This window comes from Neophocaena asiaeorientalis, unplaced genomic scaffold, assembly GCF_003031525.2.
Source record: "Neophocaena asiaeorientalis asiaeorientalis breed wild unplaced genomic scaffold, Neophocaena_asiaeorientalis_V1.1 scaffold55, whole genome shotgun sequence".
Lineage (NCBI taxonomy): Eukaryota > Metazoa > Chordata > Mammalia > Artiodactyla > Phocoenidae > Neophocaena > Neophocaena asiaeorientalis.
The window spans coordinates 940,148-952,806 of NW_020175684.1; the positions used below are offsets into that span (position 1 = coordinate 940,148).

At 35.3% G+C, this 12,659-nt stretch overlaps 1 protein-coding gene across 2 annotated transcripts in view; it reads right to left on the reverse strand.

Annotated features, from left to right (window-relative positions):
- Nucleotides 1-12,659, reverse strand: part of TMPRSS15 (transmembrane serine protease 15) — a 130,760-nt gene that overhangs the window by 43,112 nt on the left and 74,989 nt on the right. For both annotated transcript variants that reach the window (XM_024732023.1, XM_024732024.1), the window contains one exon: nt 12,482-12,622. In XM_024732023.1, coding sequence (XP_024587791.1) covers nt 12,482-12,622 — 141 coding nt within the window. The remainder of the gene's footprint in view (nt 1-12,481; nt 12,623-12,659) is intronic.

Sequence of the window (12,659 nt, forward strand, 5' to 3'; positions counted from 1 at the left end):
ACTCTTGTGGCCTCTCCCGTTGCAGAACACAGGCTCCGGACACGCAGGCTCAGCAGCCATGGCTCACGGGCCTAGCCGCTCCACAGCATGTGGGATCTTCCCGGACCGGGGCACGAACCCGTGTCCCCTGCATTGGCAGGCAGACTGTCGATCACTGCGCCACCAGGGAAGCCCCACAAACACATATTTTTAAACCAGGTTAGTGAGATGATAAATGGGCAAAGACAGCTACTTACTCTACAGGCAAGCATTAATGTTCTAACTGAATTTATATTTTAATCTTTCTAGTGTTAATTTTCAGTTAGCAAACAGGAATACTTAAAGCTAGGTACATATATTTTTGAATTTATATATTCTATTTTAAATCTATACTTAATAAGTATTATATTTATTTTAAAACCTGATGGCCTAATTATGTACCCATAATCAAATATCATAATATACTTATAGAATGTTAGTCACAGCTAGTTATTTTTATATTACCCCATTTCTTTGTTTTCATAGCTTGTTAAAATCATTATGTAAAAATGAGTTTTCAATATCAATAATTTAATAATAGATAATTTATTAATAATTTTACTCTTTTACTAGTGTAGCCAGGCTATATTTAATTGGAGAACACATATCCATTGAATGAAAATTTAAATATCTGAATAAAAATATGAATGAAAACATGTATAAATATCTGAAAATTGTAATTTATTTTTGTGCTGTAGCCAAAGCTGTTAAGGTTATACCATATGAATGTAGAAATATTAACTTATTTCTATAAGATGAATATATTGGATGAAAAAATGCTGTATGGAGCAAAACAATCTATTGCTGCTGAACTGAAAAGAATGACAAATTCTGAGGAGAAGTGTGAATAAACTCTTTCAAAATTTCCCTTTACATGCATGAACTGAATTCTGATTCTTTGCAACATATAACAGCTCGGCTTCATTAAGAAGTCTTTAATCCAAAAGTTTAACTCTCTGTGGCTTCTTATATCTTATTTCTGATAATTTTATACCCATAGTGAGAGAGAGAAAAAAAAATATTGCTAAGAACTGAATTTTCCCATCTCCTTTTTATGAAGTCTCCAGTAGCCCTGCCTCATTTAGTCAACATATGCTTGGTTTTAATGGAACTGGATTGATCTCTAAGGCACATGCCACACAATCTGGGGAGGGCTCTAAACCCCTAAATGTAATCAGCTGCCACTTCCACAGTTGCCAGATAAGCACTATTGAATTCCAAATTAAGATTCTGATATTCAGAAAAGAGCAATGAAGGGACATTCAGAGGAGAGTGATCTTAATAAATCTATATTTCATATACTCTAGTTTAATGTAAATAAAATGTGAAAACTAAGATAAAGAAAGGAGATACAAAAATATGTTATATAATTGTTTTATTCATCAACTGAATGCTTTGGAAGGTGTCCCTAAAATATCTCAGAAGATAAATGAAGCACATACATGCTGCAAATTTATGATATTCCTTTGATCGCTTTTTCCTAAAATGACCAGCAAAGCAGAGCACCAATATAAACAGATATGTGTGCCTAATGTCTCTTTCGACTACCAGTGTGATTATCTGCCACTGCCAATTCCCTGTTTCTATAATTGCTTTTCAGCCTTTTGGTGTAAAAATGTCTCTGGGAGAATATTGTGCTGATGATGACTCAATCCCTCCATTTTCTGCTCTCCAGCAGCATCTGTCCTGTGGCCAAGAGGGATATGAAACCACATTCCCAGCATATTAAGCACACAGTGATGGTCATGGAAGACTCCATTTTAGCTTCAATTTCTCTAAATGGTTTATTACCTAAATAACATAATCATAGTAACTGAAATCTAGTGAAAGGGCAAACAAATATAAGCAACACCTATGCCATAAATCTCCAATCTATTTTTTGTTGGAAGCCATAGATTATGTTCTTCTGGCTTTTATCTTGAAGGGAAATTTATTGTACTATTTTTCAAAATCCTAATGTATTTATCTTATTATAAGATTCTAATGAAAGCTAGTAACTGTAATATTGTTAATAGAAGAGATGTTGCTGCCTTCCTTTTCCCAACCTATTCTCTTTCCACTTCTTTCCTCCCTTTTCCCTTACAATTTAAAATATGGCTTTAAAGACCTCCTATTTCTCTAAAATTTCAAGATGCTTTCACTTTTGCAGATGGAGGAATGCTCAATAATTATTTCAGTTGTTTGGATTTGTAAATAAAGTCACTCCCTTCTTGGTTAGTGCTATTAGTTTTCTTATCTCATTAGTTCAGTTGATTTTACTATTCATCTTCATTTCTTTAAAAATATAGTACTTCTCAGCCAAAGACCAATATCATATGATATCACTTATATGTGGAATCTAAAAACATGATACATAAGTTTATTCTTTTTGGTGCGATGGTGAATGGGATTGTTTTCTTAACTTCTCTTTCTGATCTTTTGTTGTTAATGTATAGGAATGCAAAGGATTTCTGTGTGTTAATTTTGTATCCTGCAACTTTACCAAATTCATCCGTGAGCTCCAGTAGTTTTCTGATGGCAACTTTAGAATTTTCTATGTAACTAACAGAACATTGTAAATCATCCTTACTCCAATAAAAATTTTAAAAAATTAAAAAATGATACAAATGAAATTATTTACAAAACAGAAAGAGACTCACAGACATAGAAAACAAACTTATGTTTACCAAAGGGGGAAAGGGGTTGGGGGGAGGGATAAATTAGGAGGTTGGGATTAACATATACACACTACTATATGTAAAATATATAGGTAACCAACAAGGACCTACTGTATAGCACAGGGAACTATACTCAATATTTTGTAATAACCTATAAGGAAAAATAATCTGAAAAGAAATATATATATATATATATATACCATATATATATGGTATATAGTATATATACCATATATACCATTCAGTTATATATACCATATATATATATATATATATATATATGGTATATGTAACTGAATTGCTGTGTACACCTGAAGCTAACACAGTATAATAAATCAACTATACTTCAATTAAAAGAAGAAAGTAAAAAATAAAAAGTTTATGTTTGCAGTTCATGTTAATTTGGTGAATAGATATGGAACAATATTAAACAGCTAATAATTAATTAGAGTTGCAGTTAATATAATGTGCTACAAGTTCTTAGTTTATTTTGTGTTTTTATACTTACTAGAAATAAATGTTGAAAAATAAATTTTATTGTAAAAACAAATAAATAAATATAATAAATTTAAAAAATATATAGTATTTCTCAAAAGTTCCTTTCACGACATCCTTGGAAAAAAGTTGGGAGGCCCTCCCCTCCAAGAGAATATCTATTACGTATTTTCTTGCTCTATTTTAAAATACTTTATAGAACTGAGCACTTAATTCTATTGCATTCAAATACAAGTGATAATGATGTCTATACATTTTTATTGCAGAAGTTTCTCCTCAAAAATTAAAAATGTCACTCCACTGTTTTAAAATATTCACCATAAAATGACTAACATATAAAGCTGAAATGATTTTTAACATCTTTGAAAAATGATTCTGTTTATTCTCCTTAAAAAATTTGCTGACTCTGATGGGAAGCAGCCACATAGCACAGGGATATCAGCTCGGTGCTTTGTGACCGCCTGGAGGGGTGGGATAGGGAGGGTGAGAGGGAGGGAGATGCAAGATGGAAGAGGTATGGGAACATATGCATATGTATAACAGATTCACTTTGTTATAAAGCAGAAACTAACACACCATTGTAAAGCAATTATACTCTAATAAAGATGTAAAAAAAATTTGCTGAAAAATTTTCCTCTTGAAATTAAAAACTGAAAACTGAAATACAAAACTGATTTCTGCTTATAAATTTTTTACAGTAAGCAATAAGACTTCATGATTTTTCAGTCACTTTAATCAGATCTAGAAAGTATATCGTTTTTTCCCATTACACCTTTCAGTGTTAGTTTTAACTGGTTCTATTATTTTCAACTTGTGGGTTGGTCTTTTTCCTGTTTACCCATCACAGACTCCCACATTTTTCCATCTCTTTACCTATTGTTTTTGCTTACTTGATCATGCTTTTGTGCTGCACTTTTGTGACAATGTGGTATTTTGGTGCCAGGGTTTTTGAATAGGTGTGCAAAATAAGCTGTGCAGTTCACACCATTAACAAAAACCTCTGATCAAGTCAGAAATAATAATCTGGTTGTGGTAGAGTTTCAATGAGAAATTCCTCTGCCCAAAGGTGGCCATAGGGATAGAGTAGTGACAATTCATAATGGTAGTCTGAAAATTGTCTTGATTAATATTTTCCAAGGCAGTGATTTACTTCTCCTCTAAGTTAATTTCTGATTTTTATACATTATATCTCTCTCTATGTCTATATATCTTATACATTATATTTATACATAATGTATAATATATAATTTATACATTATATATTTATACACATAAATATATTTTCATGTCAATATATTTTCTTTTTTGCTATTTTGAAAAATAATTATAAGTATAATTTAAAAATAAATAAGTAATATCATTTATAAATTAAAATAATTATAAATCATATCCCTTTCTATACTTTTCTCATTTTTCATGTACTCTATTTTAAGATAAATTCCAATTTTCTGTTGATCTAAAAGTCTTTATTGCTTTCCTTTGGTGTTGTATGTTCTTTCATAGGCCTTAATATTTTTGTTTGTTTACTTCCTTAGTTGATCTTTTGTTTGTATACTTCATTAATTGATTTTTTTGTTTACTTCACTAATGGATTTTTTGATTGATTCATGTCAACATTGCTTATAAATCATAAGTAGCTGCTTCTAAAACATCACAAAATTCTTCTGATGAACAGGATAGTTGGCTGGGCTACCACTTACTCTCACCTATGTAGCTTGGGTAGTAACAATTGTTATGACTTATTTTCAGAGCCAGAGGGTATATAAGCTACAGGTCAATTTTCATATTTGTAGTAATGCTGAAAGCATACAACTTTCTGGCATGGGGTCTAAGTTTTAGGCCAGTTGTAAGCAGAGGAGCAGAGATTTGTACAGATGATTCTAGGATCAGATAATAGGCCAGATGATGAACAATGCTCCAGCACTACCTCTTTTCTAGACATTTTAATTAAAGACAAACTGACCACAATCTCTTATGGAAGGGAAGGATAGAGGTAGGAAGGAATGTGTATTCTGTTTTCCTGGCATATTTGCATCTAGAGAGAACTACTAAGTTGTGGGACAGAAGTATTTAAAAAAATCATAGTACAAGGGGAGAAGCAAGCTATAAAAATCCTCTATAGACTGTTGAATGCAGAGTTATATTTTACATATATGAATGAAAATATTTATATCTATATCTACATATATATCTATATATCTCCATGATACAGAAGGTTCTTATTAGTTATCAATTTTATACATATTATTGTATATATGTCAATCCCAATCTCCCAATTCATCCACCCCTACCACCACCCCTGCTTTCCCGCCTTGGTGTCCATACGTTAGTTCTCTACATCTGTGTCTCTCTTTCTGCCTTGCAAACTAGTCATCAGTACAATTATTCTGGATTCCACACATATGTGTTAGCATATGATATTTGTTTTTCTCTTTCTGACTTACTTCACTCTGTATGACAGTCTCTAGGTCCATCCACATCTCCACAAAAGACCCAATTTTGTTTCTTTTTATGGCTGAGTAATATTCCATTGTGTATATGTACCACAGCTTCTTTAACCATTCAACTGTCCATGGACACTCAGGTTGCTTCCATGTCCTGGCTATTGTAAATAGTGCTGTAATGAATATTGTGGTATGTGTGTGTGCTGAATTATGATTTTCTCTGGGTATATGCCCAGTAGTGGGATTGCAGGGTCATATGGTAATTCTATTTTTAGTTTTTTAAGGAACCTCCATACTGTTCTCAATAGTGGCTGTATCAACTTACATTCCCACAAACAGTGCAAGAGGGTTCCCTTTTCTCCACACCCTCTCCAGCATTTGCTGTTTATAGATTTCCTGATGATGCCCATTCTAACTGGTGTGAGGTAATACCTCATTGTAGTTTTGATTTGCATTTCTCTAATAATTAGTGATGTTGAGCAGCTTTTCATGTGACCCTTGGCCATCTGTATGTCTTCTTTGGAGAAATGTCTATTTAGGTCTTCTGCCCATTTTTTGATTGGGTTGTTAGTTTTTTTAATATTGAGCTGCATGAGCTGTTTAGATATTTTGGAGATTAGCCCTTTGTCTATTGATTTGTTTGCAAGTATTTTCTTCCATTCTGAGTGTTGTCTTTTTGTCTTGTTTATGGTTTCCTTTGTTGTGCAAAAGCTTTGACGTTTCATTAGGTCCATTTGTTTATTTTTGTTTTTATTTCCGTTACTCTAGGAGGTGTATCAAAAAGGATCTTGCTGTGATTTATATCATAGAGTGTTCTGCCTATGTTTTCCTCTAAGAGGTTTATAGTTTCTGGCATTACATTTAGGTCTTTAATCCATTTTGAGTTTATTTTTGTGTATGGTGTTTGGGAGTGTTGTAATTTCATTCTTTTACATGTAGCCATCCAGTTTTCCCTGCACCACTTATTTTTTAATTTTTATTTTATACTTTTTTAACATCTTTATTGGAGTATAATTGCTTTACAATGGTGGTTGGTTTCTGCTTTATAACAAAGTAAATCAGCTATACATATAGATATATCCTCATATCTCTTCCCTCTTGCGTTTCCCTCCCTCCCACCCTCCCTATCCCACCCCTCTAGGTGGTCACAAACACTGAGCTGATCTCCATGTGTTATGCAGCTGCTTCCCACTAGCTATCGGTTTTACATTTGGTAGCCCAGCACCACTTATTGAAGAGACTGTCTTTTCTCCATTGTATATCCTTGCCTCCTTTATTATAGATTAGTTAACCATAGGTGCGTGGGTTTATCTCAGGGCTTTTTATCCTGTTCCATTGATCTATATTTCTGTTTTTGTGCCAGTACCATATTGTCTTGATTACTGTAGCTTTGCAGTATAGTCTGAAGTCAGGAAGTCTGATTCCTCCAGCTCTATTTTTTTCCCTCAAGATTGCTTTTGTTATTTGGGGTCTTTTGTGTCTCCACACAAATTTTAAGATATTTTGTTCTAGTTGTGAGAAAAATGCCATTGGTAATTTGGTAGGGATTGTCTTGAACCTGTAGATCGCTTTGGTTAGTATAGTCATTTTCACAATATTTATTCTTCCAATCCAAGAACATGGTATATCTCTACATCTGTTTGTATCATCTTTGTTGTTGTTGGTTTTTTTTTTTTTTTGCAGTACGTGGGCGTCTCACTGTTGCGGCCTCTCCCGTTGCAGAGCACAGGCTCTGGACATGCAGGCTCAGTGGCCATGGCTCATGGGCCCAGCCGCTCCGCGGCATGTGGGATCCTCCATGACTGGGGCATGAACCCATGTCCCCTGCATCGGCAGGTGGGCTCTCAACCACTGCGCCACCAGGGAAGCCCCTGTTTGTATCATCTTTGATTTCTTTTATCAGTGTCTTATAGTTTTCTGAGTACAGGCCTTTTACCTCTTTAGGTAGGTTTATTCTTAAGTATTTTATTCTTTTTGTTGCAATGGTGAATGGGATTGTTTCCTTAATTTCTCTCTCCGATCTTTCATTGTTAGTGTATAGGAATGCAAGAGATTTCTGTGCATTAATTTTGTATCCTGCAACTTTACCAAATTCATTGATTAACTCTAGTAGTTTTCTGGTGGCATCATTAGGATTTTTTCTGTATAGTATCATGTCATCTGCAAACAATGACAGCTTTACTTCTTCTTTTCCAATTTGTATTCTTTTAATTTCTTTTTCTTCTCTGATTGCCATGGCCAGGACTTCCAAAACTATGTTGAATAACAGTGGCAAGAGAGGGCATCGTTGTCATGTTCCTGATCTTAGAGGAAATGCTTTCAGTTTTTCACCATTGAGAATGATGTTTGCTGTGGGTTTGTTGTATTTGGCCTTTATTATGTTGAGGTAGGTTCCCTCTATGCCCACTTTCTGGAGAGTTTTTAATCATAAATGGGTGTTGAATTTTGTCAAAAGCTTTTTCTGCGTCTATTGATATGATCATGTGGTTTTTATCCTTCAGTTTGTTAATATGGTGTATCACATTGATTGATTTGCACATATTGAAGAATCCTTGCATCTCTGGGATAAATCCCACTTGATCATGGTGTATGATCTTTTTAATGTGTTGTTGGATTCTGTTTGCTAACATTTTGTTGAGGATTTTTGCATCTATATTCATCAGTGATATTGGTCTGTACTTTTCTTTTTGTAGTATCTTTGGTTTTGTTATCAGGGTGATGGTGGCCTCATAGAATGAGTTTGGGAGTGTTCATTCTTCTGCAATTTTTTGGGAGAGTTTGAGAAGGATGCATGTTAGCTCTTCTCTAAATGTTTGATAGAATTCACCTGTGAAGCCATTTCGTCCTGTACTTTTGTTTGTTGGAAGACTTTTAATTACAGTGTCAATTTCATTACTCCTTATTGGTCTGTTCAGAAATTCTATTTTGTCTTGGTTCAGTCTTGGAAGGTTATACCTTTATAAGAATTTGTCCATTTCTTCCAGGTTGTCCATTTTATTGGGATAGAGTTGCTTGTAGTCGTCTCTTATGATTCTTTTTATTTCTGTGGTATCCATTTTAACTTCTCCTTTTTCATTTCTAATTTTATTGATTTGGGTCATCTCCATCTTTTTCTTGATGTGTCTGGCTAAAGGTTTATCCATTTTGTTTATCTTCTCAAAGAACCTGCTTTTAGCTTTATTGATCTTTGCTACTGTTTCCTATGTTTCTCTTTCATTTATTTCTGCTCTGATCTTTATAATTTCTTTCCTCCTACTAACTTTGGGTTTTGTTTGTTCTTCTTTCTCTAGTTCCTTTAGGTGTAAGGTTAGATTTTTTTTTTTTGATTTTTTTTTTTTTTTTTTTGTCTTTTGAGGTAAGATTGTATTGCTGTAAACATCCCTCTTAAAACTGCTTTTGCTGCAACCCATAGGTTTTGGATCATCATATTTTCCTTGTCATTTGTCTCGAGGTATTTTTTTATTTCCTCTTTGATTTCTTCAGTGATCTCTTGGTTATTTAGTAACGTATTGTTTAGCCTCCATGTGTTTGTGTTTTTTATGTTTTTCTCCCTGTAACTGATTTATAATTTCATAACATTGGGGTCCAAAAAGATGCTTGATATGATTTCAATTTTCTTAAATTTACTAAGGTTTGATGTGACCCAAGATGTGATCTACCCTGTAGAATGTTCTATGTGCACTTGAGAAGAAAGTTTATTCTGTTGTTTTTGGAGGTAATGTCCTATAAATATCAGTTAAATCTATCTGGTCTGTTGTATCATTTAAAGCTTGTGTTTCCTTATTAATTTTCTGTCTGGATGATCTGTCCATTGGTGTAAGTGAGGTGTTAAAATTCCCCACTATTATTGTGTTACTGTTGATTTCCTCTTTTATAGCTGTTAGCATTTACCTTATGTATTGAGGTGCTCCTATGTTAAGTGCATAAATATTTATAATGTTATATCTTCTTCTTGGATTGATCCCTTGTTCATTATGCAGTGTCTTTCCTTGTCTCTTGTAACATTCTTTATTTTAAAGTCTATTTTATCTGATATGAATATTGCTACTCCAGCTTCCTTTTGATTTCCGTTTGCATGGAATATCATTTTCCATTCCCCCACTTTCAGTCTGTATGTGTCCCTAGGTCTGAAGTGGGTCTCTTTTAGACAGCCTATATACAGTCTTGTTTTTGTATCCATTCAGTGAGCCTGTGTCTTTTGGTTGGAGCATTTAATCCATTCACATTTAAGGTAATTATCGATATGTATGTTCCTATTCCCATTTTCTTCATTGTTTTGGGTTTGTTTTTGTAGGTCCTTTTCTTCTCTTGTTTTTCGCACTTAGAGAAGTTCCTTCAGCATTTGTTGTAGAGCTGGTTTGGTGGTACTGAATTCTCTTAGCTTTTGCTTGTCTGTAAAGCTTTTGAAATCTCCATCGAATCTGAATGAGATTCTTGTTGGGTAGAGTAATCTTGGTTGTAGGTTCTTCCCTTTCATCACTTTAAATATATAGTGCCACTTGTAGTTTTTCTGCTGAGAAATCAGCTGTTAACCTTATGGGAGTTTCCTTGTATGTTACTTGTGGTTTTTTCCTTGCTGCTTTCAATAATTTTTCTTTGTCTTTAATATTTGCCCTGAATTGATACAGCCACTATGGAGGACAGTATGGAGATTGCTTAAAAAACTACAAATAGAACTACCATATGACCCAGCAATCCCACTACTGGGCATATACCCTGAGAAAAACATAATTCAAAAAGAGCCATGTACCAAAATATTCATTGCAGCTCTATTTACAATAGCCAGGAGATGGAAAAAACCTAAGTGTCCATTATCAGATTAATGGATAAAGAAGATGTGGCACATATATACAATGGAATATTACTTAGCCATAAAAAGAAATGAAACTGAGCTAGTTATAGTGAGGTGGATGGACCTAGAGTCTGTCGTACAGAGTGAAGTAAGTCAGAAAGAGAAAGACAAATACCGTATGCTAGCACATATATATGGAATTTAAGAAAAAAAATGTCATGAAGAACGTAGGAGTAAGACAGGAATAAAGACACAGACCTACTAGAGAATGGACTTGAGGATATGGGGAGGGGGAATGGTAAGCTGTGACAAAGCAAGAGCATGGCATGGACATATATACATTACCAAACGTAAAATAGATAGCTAGTGGGAAGCAACTGCATAGCACAGGGAGATCAGCTCTGTGCTTTGTGACCACCTAGAAGGGTGGGATAGGGAGCGTGGGAGGGAGAACACACCATTGTAAAGCAATTATACTCCAATAAAGATGTAAAAAAAAAAAATTGCCAATTTGATTACTATGTGTCTCGGTGTGTTTCTCCTTGGGTTTATCCTGCTGGGACTCTCTATGCTTCCTGGAATTGGGTGGCTATTTCCTTTCACAATTTAGGGATGTTTTCAACTATAATCTCTTCAAATATTTTCTCAGGTCCTTTCTCTCTCTCTTCTCCTTCTGGGACCCCTATAATGTGAATGTTGTTGCATTTTATGTTGTCCCAGAGGTCTTTAAGGCTGTCTTCATTTCTTTTCATTCTTTTTTCTTTATTTTGTTTCACAGCAGTGAATTCCACCATTCTGTCTTCCAGGTCACTTATCCGTTCTTCTGCCTCAGTTATTCTGCTATTGATTCCTTCTTGTGTATTTTTCATTTCAGCTATTGTATTGCTCATCTCTGTTTGTTTATTCTTTAATTCATCTATGTCTTTATTAAACATTTCTTTCATCTTCTTGATTTTTGCCTCCATTCTTTTTCCGAGGTCCTGGATCATCTTTACTATGATTATTCTGAATTCTTTTTCTGGAAGGTTGCCTATCTCCACTTCATTTAATTGTTTTTCTCTGTTTTATCTCGTTCCTTCTTCTGGTAAATAGTCCTGTACCTTTTAATTTTGTCTATCTTTCTGTGAATGTGGTTTTTGTTCCACAGGCTGCAGGATTATAGTTCTTCTTGCTTCTTTTGTCTGCCCGCTGGTGGATGATGCTATCTAAGGGGCTTGTTCAGTCTTCCTGATGGGAGGGACTGGTGGTGTGTAGAGCTGGCTGTTGCTCTGGTGAGCAGAGCTCAGTAAAACTTTAATCTACTTGTCTTTTGATGGGTGGGGCTGAGTTTCCTCCCTGTTGGTTGTTTGGCCTGAGGTGACCCAACACTGGAGGCTACAGGCCCTTTAGTGGGGCTAATGGTTGACTCCGGGAGGGCTCATGCCAAAGAGTACTTCCCAGAACTACTGCTGCTAGGGTCCTTGTCCCCATGGTGAGCCACAGCCACCCACTATCTCTTCAGGAGACCTTCCAACACTCGTAGGTAGGTCTGGTTCATTCTCTTATGGGGTCATTGCTCCTTCCCCTTGGGTCCTGCTGCATACACTACTTTGTGTGTGTCCTCCAAGAGTGGAGTCTCTGTTTACCTCAGTCCTGTTGAAGTCCTGCAATCAAATTCTGCTAGCCTTCAAGTTTGATTCTCTGGGATTTCCTCCTCCCATTGCCAGACCCCCAGATTGGGAAGCCTGACAAGGGCTCAGAGCCATCACTCCAGTGGGTGGACTCCTGTGGTATAATTGTTCTCCGGTTTGTGAGTCACCCACCCAGCAGTTATGGGATTTGATTTTGTGATTGAGCCCCTCCTACTGTCTCATTGTGGCTTCTCCTTTGTCTTTAGATATGGGGTATCTTTTTTAGTGAGTTCCAGTGTCTTCCTGTTAGTGACTGTTCAGCAGTTAGCTGTGAAGGTGCTCTTGCAAGAGGGAGTGAGCACACGTCCTTCTACTCCGCCACCTTGAACAAATCTCCCCTCCTGTATGTTTCTACTGTTTTGCTCCAAAAGTTACAAGGCAGCATGTAATCCCGAGTGCACTTACCTGGAATCCCCAAGTGATAGCCAGTAGTGAAATTTGCTTTAAATCCCCCTTTTGCCATCACATCATCAGTGATAAAAAGCACAGTCATTCTGTTGGTGGTTGAGAACACATCTTTTACTGGACCAGGCCCTGTGTACACAGCTGCTCAAAAAAAAAAAAAAAAAAAAAAAAAAAAAAA